Genomic DNA, 17,526 nt, shown 5'->3' with positions numbered 1-17,526 from the left:
GAGGGTGTGCAAAAAAGGCAGCAACCAGGCAGACACCCAAATCTCTTTTATTGGGGGGCACTGGGGGCGGGCCCAGGGCCCTCTCACTGCACCGCTTGTTCATTGGCGCTGCTTCCTGAGTCCTGCGGCTTCATCACGTCTGGCAGCTCAGGTGGGCTGGAGAAGGGTTCAATGCGCAGGGCCTCGAAAGCTTCATCTGGTGGACAGGGGAGTGGGGAAAGCTGGAGGGAGCAGCCACCTCTAGCTTCTGGGGTCCTCTGGGCAAATTCCCACCTCTGAAGAGGGAGTCTCCTCCTACCCAGATTGCCCATCTCCAACATCCCTGTCCCTCCTCAACCCTTTGCACCTACCAGTGTGCCCATGTACTGACCCCTACCCACTTGTCTCCTCTCACCCAGAATCTCCACCATCTGTTCCATTCACAGTTTTTCTCTACTACACAATTTTGAGTTCAAACCAGACTGTTCTTCCCTTACCTGAAACCTCCCGATACCTTCCCCATCACTCTGAATAAAATTCCAAGTCTACACATCCATACCTTGGTCTACCTGTCTCCTGCGCTCCCAGTTTCCCCATTAAGCTCTTTCCTGCCTCAGGGCCTTTGTATTTGATGATCCTGAGAATTCCCACTGCGAGTGGCTGGTTGGGGGCAGGCTGAGTGTCAACCCCAAGTCACCTCAGAGAAGCCCTCCCCCACCATCCTATATAGCCCCTGCACCGCAGCAGTGGCTCAGTCCTTTAAGCTTAAGCATCTGCTTTCTGCTCAGGTCTTGATTCCTAGCTCCCCGCTTAGCTGGAAGTCGGTCTCTGCCTCTCCACTCTGCTCCTCCCTCTAGCTGGCAAAATTATCAAAAACACCAACTCGGTGCATTCCAATGCCTGTGCGTTGCTACAGGAGTATTTACCTACCGCTGGCCAAAATGGAGATTTCTTTTGACCAGCTGCTTCCCCCATTACCACCAGTTCCAAAAGGGCCCTTCTTGTTCCTGTCACCTCAGCACAGAGCAAATGAGCCCTGCTTCCTCACTTTTCTCCTGCACTTTTTTCTAACAGGGAGACTTTATCTCTTCCTGGTGCAGGGTTTTGAAGCAATTGGCAGAGTGGGTGTATAGCCCTCCATAGTAATGGCCAGAGATGGTAAACATCCTGTAGGGCACAAGACCCCTCACACGATTTTCCAACCTAGATGTCAACAGTGAACTGAAAGAAAGACCCCCTGCCCCAGCTTAATAATGGCTTCATCTTCCAAGCTACAGATCTGCAATGACCACTCTCTCATCGCCGCTCTCATTTTTGGTTAATAGTCCGGAAAAATGCTATTTAACACTTGATTTGACTGAGCAGCCAGTTTAGGGTGGGAAGAGTCCTGTGTTAGAACTCTATAAGGACCCCCCCCCCCCATACATTTTGCAACAAAAGTAACCTGTGGGAGGAGCAAACAACAGCCAGTCCAGTTAAAATTGAAGCCTTTTTCTTATAGGCAGGACATATACGGAAAGCAGTGAACCACTCCCCCCAGGTATCCCTTGGATTTTTAAATACTAGGGCAGGGGCTGAACATCAATTCCAGGCCTGTCAGTCCCAGCAAGTGACCTAATTTCCTCAGGCTCAGCTACTCATTCTTAAAATGGGCACAATACCAGTCTGGAATGCACAGAGATGCCGGGGGATTAAGCGATGCCTGGCAAAGACTACTTGGCATGGTGCCCAGCTCAGGCAAGGTCCCGCCTGTCTGCATCTGAACCACAGCTCTCCCCGTGACTGCCAGCAAGCCTCAGCGTCCATGTCTCCAAAGTGGGGACAGCAGTGCTTCCCTCTCAGGCTGCGGAGTATTAAATAGGACAATGGAAATAAAATACAAGGCCCAGGACTCACTAAGACCTCTTTAAAAACAAAGCTGGTATTGTGATTAGGAATACCTCAATCCCTTGTGAAATAGGCTTCAATTTTTTTCTTTTTTGAAGATTTTATCTATTTATTCATGAGACACACAGAGAAAGAGGCAGAGACACAGGTAGAGGGAGAAGCAGGCTCCACGCAGGGAGCCCAATGTGGGACTCGATCCCAGGACCCCGGGCAGAAGGCAGGCACTACTAAACCACCCAAACCACCCAGGCGTCCCCTAGTCCCTAGGCTTCAATTTCGACAAGCATCTCCTTTGCCCCTCCCCCCCTTTGTGAGGAAACACTGTCAGAAGACACTGCCCTAGAGGCTGGGAGGAACAGCAGCAGGCTCCCTGTGACCCCTTTCTTTGGCTGCCCCCGCTCACCTGCTCGGAAGGCCAGCCCTACAGTGGCTGGGGCCTGCGGCCTCGCCGTCTGACTGGTGAAGCCACACTCTCCCAGTGTCTTGCCATCATCCAGAAGCTGGTCATCCTGAGGAGAGAGGCAGGCAGGGTGTTGGGAGAGGCCCCAGGAGGGGTGAGTCCCAAGGACTTCCCTGGTCAGCAAGTACCCTGAAAGTCAGAAGAGGGAAGATAGATGGCCCCCAGGAGGGCTGAGAACCACCCCCAGAGCATACCAAACACGACTTCCAGGGCTACGTGCATTACTTCCAAAACCAGAACCTCCCAGACTGGGGCTCCTCAATCTCCTTTCCCCACCAAACTCCAAGTGATCCTAATTTTAAGACTCAGTGACCCAGTGTGTCCAGTGGCAGACTTGCTTTAAATCCCAGCTCCGCCACCTTGGACAAAGTGGTGGATCTCTTGGAAGGTGTGGTTTTCTCATCTGTAAGATGGGAATTACCAGAATTTTCGCACCGTTTTGGGCAGCCAGGGGCTTTGCCGAGGGCAGCCGACCCGGAAAGCAGAGAGCACCGGGCCCGGAAGGGGCACACGCAGCGGGGAAGCCCAGGGACTGACCGCGGCCAGCTCGGTCGGGAGTGACTTCCGGCGAGGCCTAGCGGGGCCCCTGCCCCTGGACCCCTGCGTCGGGCCAAGGCGACGGCCAGCCTGCCCCGTGAAGACCCAGCGGCCCAAGCCGCCTTCGCCGCACGGCTGCGACTGACCAGTGAGGGCGGGACAGGCTTGCAGAGCCTCGCAGGAGCTCGGGGGAGGGGCAGGGAGGCCCGCTGGGCTGGGCCGCTCGGCTGCCGCCCATCAGGGCTGGGGGCGCTCCCGACCGGCCCGCGGGGGGCGGGGGCCGGGGCTTCAATCCCGCGTTCGGCCGCTGCTGACCTTGGACTGCGAGGCCGCCTCGCCCAGCCTCAGTTTCCCCAGCCGGCCGCCTCGCCTCCACGCGGGGGGAGTTCCGGCCACTGTTTACACCAACGACGCGGCCGCCGCGCAGCGCTGCCGCCCCCGCCCGCCCTCCCGCCCGCGCCGCACCTTGTACAGCCGCTGCTCGTCGGGCGGCCGCTTGAGGATGCCCTCGACGATGCGCTTCAGCTCGAACACAGTGCTCGACTCCTTGGCGTCCGTGAAGATGGTGGTCTTGTGGCGCCGGATCATGAGGAACACGTCCTGGGGGCGGCGGGCCGGCGTGAGCACGGAGCCCGGACCCCCCGCGCCCCCGCCGGCCGCCACTCCCCCAGCCCCGCGCGGCCCGACGCCCTCCGCCACCCCCCGCCGGCCCCGGCCCGCCGCCCCTCCCCCCGCACCCGCTCACCATCGCGGCGGCTGCCTGTCCCCCCTCGACGCGCCGGCGCGGCCGCGCTCCGCCCCGTTCCCGGCAGGCCGCGCGCCCCGCCCCAGCGTGCCTCGCGCCCGGTGGCCCCGCCCCGCGGCCGCCATTTTAAGTGATGCGCCCCCGGCTCGGCCGGACCGCGCGGCGGGCGGCCATCTTGGCGCCGTGGCGTGGTGGGCGTGGGACGGGGTCCGGCGCGGCAGGTGGCGGCGCCATGTTGGGAGTGGCAGAGCGGAAGGCCCCCCGCCCCCCACCGCCTGCGGTCAGGAGGTGTGGGCGCAGCCTCGGCGCTCCGTGGGGAACGAGGGGGGCTGACCCGGCGAGTGCGGAGTACCCCCGGGCCTGGGAGGGCTGTGACCGCTGTGCATCCTGGTCATCGGGGCGGCACAACTTTCGCGCCGCAGCGACCCCTTGGCTGCTGCGTGTGTCGGGGGGGGAGGAGGGTCTGTTCATAATTGAGGGGCTCCCTGGCCGCCACGGGGGTGAGGTTCTGGGTCTTCTGGCCGCCCCCGTGGTTGGCCGTCCCCATCTCCACGACCAGCCGTAGCGGGGCTTGGTGACCTGGAGGGACTCCGGGAAGCGGCCGTCGGGGTCGGGGGTGGTCAGGGGAACTCGCTCGGCCCCGGGGGGGGGGGCGGGGCCGCCGCGCGCCCGCGGTCGCAGCTCCCCTTGGGACGCAGCCAGCCCCGGGAGGGCGCGAGCCTCAGCCAGGTCCCTGGCGGGGCCCCCAGGAGCCGCGGGAGCCCCCCGCCGCCGGCTCCGCCCCTCGGGGGGGCTGCATTTGACAGTTGCGAGCGGGCGGGACCCGGAGATGCCGCCGGCGGGGCCTGAGTCCAGCCGGTGGCTGACGGCGACTCACCCGAAGAAACGGAAACTGCCAGTTGCTTTACCAGCAAAACTGGGCTTCAGGGGGGACGGCAGAGAATTGCGCGGCAGGACAAGGGAGAGACCGCAGGGAAGGGGCCATGCGGGCGGCTGTCACCCCCAGCATGTCCCCTGGAATGGAGCGGCTTCCTCGCGCTCGCGGGCGGCTGGTCCCGCGGGGCTGCGGCGGCCGGGCGGGGAGGCCGAGTGCCCCCTGCCGGCCTCCCGCCTGCACCCCGAGCGCGGTTTCCTTCTACTAATCGCGGGGGGAGGGGGGGTGCAGGCTCCGCGCGCGGACCACCTGGGATCCAAATCCTGGCCCCCCACCTGCCCCCCAGGGCAGCTTTCGGCAGTTAGAGTCCAGTTTCGTCTTCTTTAAGACGACGGAACAGCTGTTTGTAAAGTTTGCAGATTTTCATCAAGAATTGGTATTCGGGGGCGCCCCGGGGGGGGCTCGCGGTTGAGCGTCTGCCTCTGGCTCAGGGCGTGACCCCGGGATCCGGACCGAGTCTCGCATCAGGCTCCCTGCGTGGAGCCTGCTTCTCCCTCTGTCTCTGCTTCTCTGTGTGTCTCTCATGAATAAATAAATAAATCTTAAAAAAAAAAGTTGGTGTTCAGGGGGCATCTGAGTGGCTCAGGGCGGGATCCTGGGGTTCTGGGATGGAGTTCCGCATCGGGGCTCCATGCTCAGTGGGGAGTGTGCTTGTCCCTCTCTTTCCATTGTCCCCCCACCCACTTCTTTCTGCCTCTCTCTCAAATAAAATCTTAAAAAAAAAAATCAGTATTCAGTAGGTGTTTCTACAACTGCAACCGTACTCCTCATTTTTGACTTCTAGCCCCTGCCTCCTTGGGGGGGCCCCCACAGTCCTCTCCCCTCCTGTCACTCTTCCCTCCCTGGGCCTGGGCGGCCTGGCTTCCCCTGGCTCCCCAGCCCCAGGCTGACCACGTCCGCATCATGGCCTGCGTGCAGCGGCAGCGGCAGTGGGCGAGTAACAGGGTGGCTAGTCCTTGGCTCAGGCCCAAGATTTCCATTTTTTTTTTTTTAAAGATTTTATTTATTTATTCATGATAGTCACACAGAGAGAGAGAGAGAGAGAGAGAGAGGCAGAGACATAGGCAGAGGGAGAAGCAGGCTCCATGCAGGGAGCCCGATGTGGGATTCGATCCCGGGTCTCCAGGATCGCGCCCTGGGCCAAAGGCAGGCGCCAAACCGCTGCGCCACCCAGGGATCCCCCAAGATTTCCATTTAATCTCAGCATCTTTGCTACAGAGATTTGGAGGCCTTAGATCCTGTACTGCTGAGGAAGGAGAGCACGGGGCAGGGAAAGGGTGTGCCAAGGAGAGGGCAGCAGCCTAGTTGGCCTTCCTCTCCTTTTTTTTTTTTTTTTTTCCTCTCCTTTTTTTAAAAGCATTGATTATCATATAATTATCATGACTGGTAGTTCTTGGGGTGCCTCTCATTTGTAGAGTGTTTTACAACTACTTTCATCCCCACAAGGGAAGATTTACAGCTCAGTATGGAGTTTGAGTCAGCTGCCCAGCTCTGACCCGGTTCCGCCTCACCTGCTGTGGGCCTTAGGGCACGCCCCCTAACCTCTGGGCCTGTCTGCCCATCGGTGAAATTGAAAACACCCACGAGGTGTTCTTGGAGCCGCCGAGAGCGTGCTCGTGCCAGGTGCAGCATTCGTGCCCAGCGGGCAGAAGGGTGAGCGCTTTAGCCATTTCCTTAGCCTTCCCAGCAGCTACGGCAGGGTGGGTGGCATCCATTCAGATGACAGGAGGGGATACTGAGGTCAAGTCAGTACTCTTGGAGGAGGCGAGGCCATCTGGTTGCAGCATCACCTGCCAGAGCAGGTGGGCAGCTAGCAAATGGCGGCCTGAGGTGGGATCCCAGCATGCCCCATGCCCAGGACTTCCCAGGACCAGCCCTGCTGCCCTGGTGCTCCCCTCCTGGCCGCACAGCCTCCTAGCCTGTCGCCTCGAAGGTCAGGCAGGTGCCGTGAGGCCAGGGGCAGTAAGCAGCTGTGGCTGATGCAGGGTCAAGTCCCCCCCACCCCTGCTGACCTCGCTGGCAGGCGGGATGCACCAGCACAGGCTGTTGTGCCACTGAGCCTGCTGGGCGAAGAGAGGCAACTTGCACATCAGGAAGGGGCTGAGAAGAGGGGAGCCGGGAGCCTGCACTGCTGGGAAGTGGAGAGAGGAGAGGGGATTATGACCCCCCTCTGCCATCCCCAGCTGCCTCCAGAAACAGACCCTGGGCGGGAATCCCAGAATCCCAGCCTACCATCTACCAGCTGCAGCAGGACCCTGGGCCTTGGCTTCCCGTGTGACACCTGGGTGTCAGGTGAGGATCCCAGCAGCTGGTGTGGCCAAGCCATCGCGTGGCATCCGGTAAGGGCTCAATGTGGAGCAGCTCATTTCTTCTCACCCGCTGACCCTTCCCTTCCAGGGCCAGCCCCTGTCCCTCCAGCTCCGGACCCCCCTGTTTAGCTCCCAGGCTATACTTCAGAAACGGGGCTCTCTGAAGGGGGCAGGGAGGGACTGCTACTGAAATCACAGCAGGTCCAAGGCTGCGGCCCACGGCCTCCCAGCCCCTGGCTTGTTCCCATATTAATGCCACAGGAGGCATCCCTGGGAAGGCTCCAGGCTGAGGGAGGGAGCCGGGGTGGCCAGCATCACCCAGCAGGGACCACCAGGTCCCTGCTGATGCGCCCACAGCCATACCTTGTCCTGGACACCCTGCTCCCTGATAACCGTCCCCCAAGGATAGTGAAGTGCTTCCCCAGATGGATGGGCCCCGGCCGCAGGGAGAGAGCAGTCTGGAGTCCCCCACTCCCCCCGCCCAGTCTGTGCGCCTGGCCCAGCAGCACCAGCCTGCTGCAGCTACCCTCTCCCCCAGGGCAGGGACAGGGAGCCAGCAAGCCTCAGGCCCTCCCCAGCAGCTGCAGCTCTGAGGCAGGCCTCCGTGTCCTCCCCCACTGCCCCCTTTAGGCTTTGGAGTTTCCAGGTGGTGGTGTTTCCTATTCCCTCTGTAGTTCTAGACACTGAGCTGTATCTATTGGGCTGGATGGTCCTCTGCCTGGGGATAAGCAGATGGCAGGGGGGGATAGGAACCGGGTCCCAGGCCCACAAGGGTGGGCAGGGAGCTGCAAGGGGCCTAGGCCAGTTTTCAGATGCAGGGGGCAAGGGGTGGGGGTAGGGGAATGGCCCGGGTCTGTGGGCCTTGCCATGGCTGAGACACAGCCCCAGACTCCCCCTGGGAGGATGGCTGTAGCCACACAAACAACAGGCACAGCAGAAGCTCTGGCCAGGCCTGCCTGGGGCTCTCAGCCCCTCTTGGGTAGAGGGCATGATGCCAGGTGCCCCAGGCTCCTGAGCCTTCTAGACCCCTGGGGGCACCTCCACGGCAGTGAGGCGAGGTCTATGTTCGTTTGCTATTGCTCTGTAGTCAACAATTACCAACATAGCAGCCTGAAACAACCCAAGTTTATTAAATCACAGCTCTGTGGGCCAGAAGTCTGGGTGGGCTCCGCCGGGTTCAGGCTTGGCCTGGGGGGCTCTTATCTGGAGGCTGCGGGGAGGAATTGGGTCCCTGAATCTCCTTGACTTCCTGCAAAAAAAGGGGGCACAGAGGCCGGGCCGGGCACCAGCTGGCTTGTCTGTCTCTGGGGACACAGGCCCAGCCCCTGGTTGGAGCTGGAAAGGGTAAATATGAACAGAAGGGGAGAGAGGGATCATGAGACCAGGACACATGGGAGGCTCCTGCAGGATGGCTGGCGGCTGGGCTTGGTGAGCCCCAGGGGGGCAGGGGGTGAACAGATGGATGACACCTGTGAGCCTCAAGGAGGAGGGGGCAAGGTGGGGGAGACATGCAGGTCGTCGGAGGGACCCCCCAGCCTCTAGCTCCGGGTCAGTGTTACTGCACTAGAGGCTAAGGTGAGCCCGAATCCAGGGGCTGTAGGTGGCCACGTTGGTATAGACGCCTGGACGGTTGGGCAGGGCACAGCCCTTGCCCCAGCTCACCACGCCCACCAGCACCCAGCGCCCAGATTTCACGCAGGTCAGGGGTCCCCCAGAGTCACCCTGCAGGAGGAAGGCAAACCTAGGTCTGGGCCATCTGGCAACTTGGCATGGCAGTCCCGGGGCTCCAGTCCCCGAGGTGGTGCCTCCTGGCTGGGGTCCAGGACAGGCAGCCCTGGGTGTTGGGTTCTAGGGAGGCAGGGTGCTGGGCTTGGGAGCTAGACCCCAGACTTCCAGGCAGCTTCCCACACCTGACAGGCGTCTCTGTGGCCCTGGATGTAGCCGGCACACACACTCCCCGGCAGCACTATGTGCTCCCCGCGGGGCAGGTTGGTGCCCACGTGGTAGAGGCGGTCACAGGTGCGCGAGTCCAGCAGGGGCACCCTGACTCCCTGCAGAGGTCGCCAGTCCGGAAGGGGCTCTGGGGGGAGGAAGGGGGGCTTCTGAGAACTGGGAGAGGCGGGGGCTCACAGTGTGACCCGCCAGGCGGGGCTGGACTCTGCCATCCAGCTAGGAGCTAGGAGGGAGGTTTGGGTCCTTGGAGGGAGGTCGGAGGTGGTGCCCGACTGGGACAGCGCGGGGGCTGGGATTCCCCCTTCCCCGCCCGGGGCCGCCTCCCCCCCCCCCCGCCCCGGCCCCCTACCGCACCTCCAGGGTGGAGGCTGCCCCAGCCGGTGACCCAGCACGGCGTGCCAGGGGGCGGGCAGGCCTCGGGCAGGCAGACGGGCTGGACGCGGGCGCTGAGGGGCACCGGCCGGCGCAGCTGCAGCAGCGCCAGGTCGCCGCGGGCGCGCTCCTCGCTGTGGTCCGGGGGCAGCAGCACCCTGCGCACCTGCGCCCAGAGCGCGCGGGGAGACGCGGGGCCCAGGTGCAGCGCCCCGAGGCGCACGCGGTACTCAGATGGCCGCGTCGGCCTGCGCCATGGGTGGGGGGCGTCTGAGGGCGCTGGCCGCCCCTGCCCGCCTCCCCCTGCCCCCCGCGGCCGCACCCCCCTGACCTCAGGAAGCAGTGCGCCGCCGTCAGCACCCACTGGGGGGCGATGAGCGAGCCCCCGCACACGTGTGCCCCGCGGTGCTGGATGCTCGCCTGCCACGGCCACTGTCCATCCCGGGCATCTCGGCCCCCCACGATGCGACTGGACACCTGGGGCTGCCCGCAGGCTGCAGGGTACAAGGGGGACCGAGGGCGGGAGGGAGCTGGGGCCCAGGAGACACAGGGCCCAGGTCAGGGAGGGGCTGGCCCAGGGACTCCATGGCTTCCTTACCTGCGGATTCCAGCGTCCCTGTCCCAGCGGCTCCTGGAGGAGGAAGCAGAGAAGGGACAGGATTATGAATTTGGTGTCAGATAACGGGGTGAGCAGGAGGGAGGTCACAGATTAGGAAGGAGGGTGGACCGTACTGGTCGCTCGGAGCTGGTGCCAGGCTTTTGTGCAATCAGCAGGCTGGCCTGGTTACCTGATTTAACCCTCCCCCGGGCACTGGCAGGTGGGGTCTCACCCGGTACACACATGGGCCTGAGCTGGGAGAGATGGGAACCCATGAAGCCCAGATCGGGGTGCCCTGAAGTACTCTAGGGGCACCATGCCAGAGAGAGATGAGACAGGACACCCGAGAACACCCCGAGCCCCTGCGCCCCACTCACCCAGCAGCAGGAGCAAGGCCTGGAGGCAGGCAGCCCCTGTCATTCTGTCTTCGGGGCTGGGCCCGGGGAAGGGCGGCACCGCTCAGGGTCTGGACTCTGGTCTGAACCTGCAAGGACAGGAGAGGAGGGTCCTAGCCCCAGGCCCCAGAGACCCTCTGCCTTCCCTCAGCGCCCCCCACCCAGGTCCTGGGCATCTCCCCGGGGCACAGGTTCTATGCACGTCCCTCTGCCCACACCCCAGGGGCTCTGGCTGTCCCCCCAACCCCTGCAAGATGTGAGCTCCCTCGTGTCCCCAGGAGCCCTGGAGCCCTGGAGCCCGCCCGGCCCCTACTTCCTGGTGGGCGCCTGCTCCTGGCAGCCCCCAGCCCTGCTCTCACCCGCTCGGCTGGTGCACTCCCTGCTGACTGGGCAGGGGAGGCCCTGGGGGCTTAAAGGGCCAGAGGGGGTGGGGGCCCTGCCCGGGGCGATTAAGGAGGCAGGGCGGGGCTGCGGCTTCACCGGCAGCCTCAAACAAAGATGCTTTGAGCAGCACTTTCCAGGCGAAAGGAAAGGGACACCTGGGTTTGTCAAAGGATGCGGCTTGGGCCAAGGGGCCGAGAGCTGGGGTGGGAGCTGGGCCCGGGGGGCGGGGGCAGGAGCGGGGCGGGGGGGCAGCGGCCAGGCAGCTCTGGACAATCCTGAGCCTGAGCCTCACTCGCGGCTGTCCCTGCAGGTCCCTGGCTGTCCCTGCGGGTCGCCGGCGCTGGCAACACTACTGCTCTGTCCCGAAACCCCAGCGCGGCAGCGACCCCACCTGCCCCAAGGAGCCCACCCAGACCCGCGCTCTGCGCTCTGCCCTAATTCTAAGCCGCCAGCGCTCCTCGCGTGACCGGAAGCAGATGCAGACTTGACCTTGGGGCACAGTCCACTCTTGAATTGGGTGTGGCCAGGACGTGAGGCTGCTGGCCCCAGTGACGCGGGCAGATGCTGGGGACAAGGCTTGGTGGAGGGTGGGGCCTGGGCTGTGTCCACCACCTGGAAGGCAGGCTCGGGAGCGCCCTTTTACCTGGTGGACTCCGCATCTCGCAGCGGTCCCTCCAAGTCCCTCCAACCCGGCCCTCCTGCTGGTGTCGCCCTTCCCGGTGAGGGAGGGGGCCTGAGTCACATCTGCCCGGCTCCTCTCTGTGAGGTGGGGTCTGGGTGTCTGTCGCGGCTCAGGCTGCCAGAACCCAACGCCAGACTGAGCCACTGGGATGAACATCTCTCACGTTCTGGAAGCTGCCAGGCCCATAAACCAGGTGCTGGGGAGGTGGGTCCTGTTCGGCGACCTCCGCTCCTTCTGCATGGGCTGCGGTCCCCTCTCCGCCTGGTGGGGGGCAGGTGCTGGACGCAGGGCGCACTCTCTGAGCGCTCTTCTTACAAGAAGAGGGGCCTGTGGGATCAGAGCCCACTCTCAGGAACCATCTTAACCTTGACTCTTTCCATACAGGCCCGATCTCTAAATATAGGCACTGAAGGTTGGGCTTCAATATGTGAACGTTGGGGGGGACCCGCACATCCAGTCCCTAACAGTCCTCCATGGCCAGAGTCGAGCCCAGCGCAGAGCAGGCACCGTGCGCGAGTCAACGGGCCGAGCAGGGCGGCAGGCTGGGGGTGAGGGCGAGGGCCACAGGAGAGGCGACCTGGTGGCATCCTGGCACCAGCTTTTCACCTGCAGTGGACGGCGGGCATGACCCTGCTGTCCACGCTCCAGCCCTAGGTGTCTGCCATTAGGCCGTGGCACGCTCCATCTCCAGGCCTGACACCGTGCGGGCAGGTTGTTCTTCTGTAAAAGGCTGTTGTGAAGATGAGCTAGGGCAGCCCAGGCCCAGCCTGCAGTGGAGCCTAGCTGATGCAAACACGTAAAAGTGCTACAAGAATGAAAGCAGCAGCCTCCTGTCCTCCCACAGCTCCTGACCTTTATGGCCTCGGAGGGCTTGGTGGCAGTGGGGCCACAGGTGTTCCCCTTGGGGCAGCTGGAGGGGCTGGTGGGATGGTGACAAGAGACCCTGGGGATACACCGCCATCTCTGGGGGCATGGGCCAAACCTGAGAGGGGAGCTGGCCAGCTCTCATGTCCTCTCATAAGTTATCTTTCTGGCTGAATTAACTGGAGAGGGCTCTGGGGTTTACAACCCAGACCTGCATGGTGCAGACAGCTGGAGCAAGGGTTGCCAGTCAGGAAGTGGTCCTGGGGTGACTGGGAGGGTGTCCAGGGAGCCACCCAGGGCCACAGAAGGCTCTGCAAAGCATAGACTCCAACATGCAAACCTGTTTATTAAAAAAGGGACAGGGATCCCTGGTGGCGCAGCGGTTTGGCACCTGCCTTTGGCCCAGGGCGTGATCCTGGAGACCCGGGATCGAATCCCACGTCGGGCTCCCGGTGCATGGAGCCTGCTTCTCCCTCTGCCTGTGTCTCTGCCTCTCTCTCTCTCTCTCTCTCTCTCTGTGACTATCATAAATAAATAAAAATAAATAAATAAATAAATAAATAAATAAATAAATAAATAAATAAATAAAAAATAAAAAAGGGACAGTTGGGGGAACGGGGCCTGGCTCAGCAGATGGCCCCAACTCTCAGGGGCTCTGCTGGACTCAGGCCAGCTACAGGAGGGAGGCAAGCCAGAGCAGAGGGAGGAGCAGCTGCAGGCAGGGGGCTGACCTCTGAATGCTGCTGTGGGCCATGAGCATCCTGATCCAGTTGAAATATGCACTGATGTTGGTGTAGACACCAGGCCGGTTGGGCCTACCACAGCCGGATCCCCAGCTCACGATTCCAACCTGAATCCACAGCCCTCTCTTCTCACAGGCCAAGGGTCCGCCTGAGTCACCTGGGGGAGCAGTGCAGATGAGCCAGGCCTGGGGTGGGGCCGGAGGGGCCAGTGGAGAAGTGGGGCCAGTAGGAGGGACTGTGGAGCTGGGCAGACTGGGTGCAAACCCTACCCCCCACCCCGGAAGTGAACAAGCCTCAGTTTCTACGTCTGCAAAGTGGGGCAATAGTCTCTGTCTGCCCCCCCCCCCCCATTTTCAGGTGAGGATAAAAGGAGGTACAATTAATGCAAAACAATGCTTGTCTCCCAGCCTGGATAACTAAGGCCTTCTGCTTTTTCTCACAAATAAATGCTAAGGGGGGTTGATGAGCATCACAGTGGTTGCTCCCAGGCTCCAGGTCCGGAGGGGTGGTGCCTGGTTCCAGCAAGGCGCTGTTGGGGCTGGAGCACTCACTCTACAGGCATCACGGCTACCATCCTCGGAGCCAGCACAAATCATGTCATTGAGGTTGTAACTGAGGATGCTGGGCTGTTGGAACAGGTAGTCACACCTGGAGTTGTTTATGATAGAGACCTGCACTTCCTGGAGATTCTAAGGAGGCGGTAGAGCTGCCAAGGGTTGGGGGTGACAGAGAGAGAGAGAGACGGCGACTTTAGCCTTTAGCCCTTCCTCTGCCATCTGGGACAGGGGTGAAGTCCCTGGGGAACCCACAGAGCCGGGGACATCACTCTCGAGGACTCTTCTGTGCCAGCCCAGCACCCTGCTCATGGTGGGTGATGAATAACATCGCAGAAGGATCCAATGGATGGACAGCTGACACTCGGTTTCCCTCTCTGTAGAAGGGAGATGACAGCCCCTGCCTGAACCACTGGGGAGGTCCCTTAGCCACAGCATGCACAGGGCTGCAGGGGGTGGGGTATAAACACACTGAGACGGTTTAGGATTAATATACTACACCTGCAGCATCCAGCTTGAAAATGCCACGGATTTGTTAAAAGATATGAATCTATATCCAGAAGAAGCTGAACAATCTCCAAATAGGATAAACAGAACGAAATCCACACTGAGATATATTTTCATCAAACTATCAAAAGATGAGGGTAGGGATGCCTGGGTAGCTCAACTGGTTAAGCATCTGCCTTTAACTCAGGTCATGATCCCAGGGCCATGGGATCGAGCCCTGCATCGCGCTCTCTGCTCAGTGGGGGGCCTGCCTCTACCTCTCCCTCTGCCTGTTTTTCAGCCTATCTGTGCTCTCTCTCTTTCTGTCAAATAAATAAATAAAATATTTAAGTAAAAATAAGTAAAGGCCTTGAATAGTCATTTCTCTAGGAAAGATCTACATATAGCCAAAAAGCACATGAAAAGATGCTCAGTATTACTGTCATATTAGGGAAATGCAAATCAAACCCACAATGAGGTACCACTTCACATCCACTAGTATGGAAAAAAATGGAAATAACAAGTATTGAGAAGAAGAGAAATTCTAACCCTCATTCATTGTTGATGGCAATGTAAAATGGTGCAGCTATTGTGGAATGCTGCTTCTTGGTTCCTCAAAAAGTTAAATATGGAATTACCACATGATTCAGCAGTTGTACTCCTAGGTATATACACAAAAGAAAAGAAAAGAGGTATTTAGGGACGCCTGGGTGGCTCAGTGGTTGAGCGTCTGCTTTCAGCTCAGGGAGTGATCCTGGAATTCTGGGATCAAGTCCCACATCAGGCTCCCTGCATGGAGTCCGCTTCTCCCTCTGCCTGTGTCTCCGCCTCTCTCTGTCTGTGTGTCTCAAGAACAAATAAAGAAAACCTTAAAAAAAAAAAAAGGAACGAAATTCCGACATGTACTATAACATGGACAAATTTTGAAAACACTGCATTAAATGAAAGTAACCAAAGGGCCACAGAGTGTATGAATCCATTTACATGAAATAGCCAGAATAGATAAATCCATAAGGACAAAAAGCTTGTTAGTGGCTGCCAAAGGCCGGAAGGAAAGGGTAAGACATGGTCACTGCTCACTGATTGTCAGGTCTCCTTGGGGAGCGATGGAAATGTTGTGAGACTTGACAACGTTGATGGTTATACACCATGAATGTATTAAATTGCACAGTTGCACATTTTTAAATGGTGAATTTTATGTGTTGTGAGTTAAATCTGAAATAAAAAAACCCCAAAACACCTGAGACCTTTCTGACAAGCCCACCCCCAAAATTACCAAGCCCCTGCAGCCTGGGGAGTGTAGCCCCGGTCCAGCCGGCCTCCCTCTCACTGGGACTTCTGGCTCACAGTGTCTGGATGGGAGAAGGAACCGGGTGCAGGGACAGGAAGTCTGGTCCTTTCAGGGGGAGCAGCAGCAGACAGCCGGGGAGCAGACAATGCTAAGCTGCCCCCAGGAGGGACCCAGCTGCGCACAGACCCAGGTGGGGGCTGCTGAAGCTGGTGTGGGTGGAACAGATGGTGGAACATAAGACCCCCTGTGCACCTCTCACTTGCCCCCAGCCTCACCCTGATTTTCCTGGATGTCCCCCCAGCCAGTCACCCAGCAGTTGGTCTGGTTCTGGAACTTGGAGGAGGAGATCATAACACAGATGGGCTGGATATACTTATTGTAGGTGACAGAAGAGGACAGCTTCAGCAGGGCGATGTCGTTGAGTGAAGTCCCCTCAAATTGGGGGTATATGATAATATCCTTCACCCTGTAACGATGGTAGAAGGTCCACAGTTTCCAGTAATGTGGCCTAGAAGACAGCTCACCAATATGGGCCGTCCATTTTAAGGGATCACTGTGCTTGGCAAGGGAGGAAAGAGCAGTTATGAGTCCTTAGAGAACGGAGGGCCACCTGAGCACACCTGGGGCTCACTTCCTGAGGGGAGACTGCTTCAGGTGCTACTAGGGTGCACCCTGGACAACAACAACAGAGTTCCTTTCATGGCCTGAAGTGTCCAGTGCAGAAATGATGACGGCCCAGAGAAGACAGTCCAAAGTCCTAGAATCTGAGGCCTCTGGGGACATGGAGGTGAGGCAGCCGGGTGCCTCCCCTGGGGCTTGATGTGGCCCCTCAACCAGCCTGTTACCTCCCACCGCTGTCCTAAAAAACAATGAACGGATGCACAGGACCAAAGCTGGTGGCATCCAAGTAGCTGCCTCCACCCGGGGCCACAGGCCAGGCTCTGTGCCCAGCACTTACCCACCTCCTTCCACCTCCTGGTACACCTCCGTGGGGAGGTGGGATGAGGAAGGGGATGGCGGCGCTGCTACTTGGGGAGAAAAGCCAGAAAAGCATGACACAAAAGTGTGTGTGAATGTTCTGAAGAACATTCTAGAAGATGGAGAACAGGGTTTTCCTCACGTGGCTGCAGCCGGGCCTGGGGCTGAGGGGCACCCCAGCGGGTGGAACCGGGCCCCCACCTCCGACTCACTTGAGGAAGCAGTGCATGGCCTTGAGCACCCGGCAGCTGAGCAGGCTTGCCCCGCAGTGCTGGTGCCTCCCCCGGAGCTGGCTGCCCTGCCAGGGCCATTGCCCCGGCTCCAAGTCCTTTCCACCCACCACGTGCGCAGCTGGATTTTGTGGAAGCCGCAGGGCCCTGCGACGGACAGGCGGACAGATGGACAGCGGCTGAGCCCGCGGGCGCGAAGGGCAGGGGCTCCCGGGACGGCGGGAGTCGGGGGTCTCGGGGCGGGGGCCTCCCGGGGCCTGGGGACCCTCCCCGCGTGGTCCGCGCCGGCTCCCCCGCCCCCGGCCCGGCAGTTACACGTGAGCAACGACGAGTTCTCGAAACCTGGGCGGGGGAAGAGGAGACGGTGAGGCGCCCCCCGCGCTCGGTGGTCGGGGGTCGGGGGTCAGGGCCCGCGGGCAGCTCGTCCCACGTCCCGGTGCCTTACCTGCGAACAGCTGGTCGAGGTCCTGAAACTCTGGGGGAGGTGCGGGGGGCGGGTGAGCTCAGCCCCGCCAGCACGCCCCCCACCTGCAGGGCCCCCGCCCCACCCTGCACGACCCCCGCCCCCCCTCGACGCCCGCCCGCCCCCACGAGCTCAGCTTGCACCAGCAGCGCCGCCAGCGCCAGCAGCGCCCCGACGTGCGCGCCCATGGCCTCCTCTCCAGCCTCCTGCGCCGCCTCCGCTTCTGCCCGCTGGGGGGGCCCGGGGCGGCCCCTGGGGGAGAGGGAGCGCCCGCCACGCCGCCCGCGCCTGCCCCCAGCCGGACCTCTGGGGGTGCGGGGGTGCAGCCGATGTCCTCCCGGTGCCGGCGTGGCCCTTCCTTCCCCTCGGGCAGTTGCCCCCAGCCACAGCGCGCGCCCCAAAGGTCCTGCCTGCGGCGACCCCGGGGTCCTGGCGGCCCCCGCCCACCCCCTCCTGCGGGAAGGGCCGGGCTGGCCCACAGCCGGGTCCCCGGGACTCCCGTGGGAACACAGGAACAAGTCCTCCTGAGGGCGCGCTCAGCCCGGCGGTATGGGGCCGAGCCAGGAAAAGAAGATCCGTTTCTTTGTTGGGGGAGATGATGGCGTCAGGTGTAGCCCCTCCCTGAGCCCACGCCCGGCTGCTCCCGCCCAACCCAGGCTGCCCCCAGCCCCCCTCCTCTTCC

General features: G+C 61.1%; 2 protein-coding genes across 3 annotated transcripts; both read right to left on the bottom strand.

The window, feature by feature from the left end:
- Positions 1-31: 31 nt before the first annotated feature.
- Positions 32-4,636, bottom strand: ELOB (elongin B). Of its 2 annotated transcripts, none has more exons than XM_077906284.1 (4): positions 4,486-4,636; positions 3,329-3,463; positions 2,270-2,375; positions 32-196 (listed from the first exon to the last, which is right to left on the bottom strand). In XM_077906284.1, exons 2-4 carry the CDS (start codon positions 3,449-3,451, stop codon positions 84-86), a joined length of 342 nt encoding a protein of 113 aa, XP_077762410.1. In that variant the 5' UTR covers positions 3,452-3,463; positions 4,486-4,636; the 3' UTR covers positions 32-83. The 2 variants fall into 2 exon arrangements, with proteins under 2 accessions (XP_077762410.1, XP_077762409.1); XM_077906283.1 differs by lacking the exon at positions 4,486-4,636 and adding an exon at positions 3,609-3,756.
- A 3,326-nt stretch (positions 4,637-7,962) lies between these two features.
- LOC144318857 (serine protease 33-like) lies at positions 7,963-16,927 on the bottom strand. The gene is made up of 11 exons (XM_077906285.1): positions 16,827-16,927; positions 15,449-16,528; positions 13,394-13,548; positions 12,831-12,999; positions 12,495-12,614; positions 10,152-11,562; positions 9,775-9,807; positions 9,508-9,670; positions 9,159-9,424; positions 8,762-8,931; positions 7,963-8,573 (listed from the first exon to the last, which is right to left on the bottom strand). The coding sequence occupies exons 6-11, from the start codon at positions 10,192-10,194 to the stop codon at positions 8,415-8,417; spliced, it is 834 nt and encodes a 277-aa protein (XP_077762411.1). The 5' UTR covers positions 10,195-11,562; positions 12,495-12,614; positions 12,831-12,999; positions 13,394-13,548; positions 15,449-16,528; positions 16,827-16,927; the 3' UTR covers positions 7,963-8,414.
- Positions 16,928-17,526: the final 599 nt, after the last annotated feature.

Source organism: Canis aureus, chromosome 8, assembly GCF_053574225.1.
Source record: "Canis aureus isolate CA01 chromosome 8, VMU_Caureus_v.1.0, whole genome shotgun sequence".
Classification (NCBI taxonomy): Eukaryota; Metazoa; Chordata; class Mammalia; order Carnivora; family Canidae; genus Canis; species Canis aureus.
This window is presented reverse-complemented; position numbering and strand designations above follow the sequence as displayed.

Coding starts and splice junctions, on each gene's coding strand:
- ELOB (XM_077906283.1), bottom strand. Junction 2,376..3,328: donor ACGAGCAGCGGCTGTACAAG/GTGCGGCGCGGG, acceptor CTCTCTCCTCAG/GATGACCAGCTTCTGGATGA. Junction 197..2,269: donor AGGGCTGGCCTTCCGAGCAG/GTGAGCGGGGGC, acceptor CCTGTCCACCAG/ATGAAGCTTTCGAGGCCCTG.
- LOC144318857 (XM_077906285.1), bottom strand. CDS start 10,194: ATGACAGGGGCTGCCTGCCTCCAGGCCTTGCTCCTGCTGCTGG. Junction 9,671..9,774: donor AGGGACGCTGGAATCCGCAG/GTAAGGAAGCCA, acceptor TGTACCCTGCAG/CCTGCGGGCAGCCCCAGGTG. Junction 9,425..9,507: donor GCGGCGCACTGCTTCCTGAG/GTCAGGGGGGTG, acceptor CCCATGGCGCAG/GCCGACGCGGCCATCTGAGT.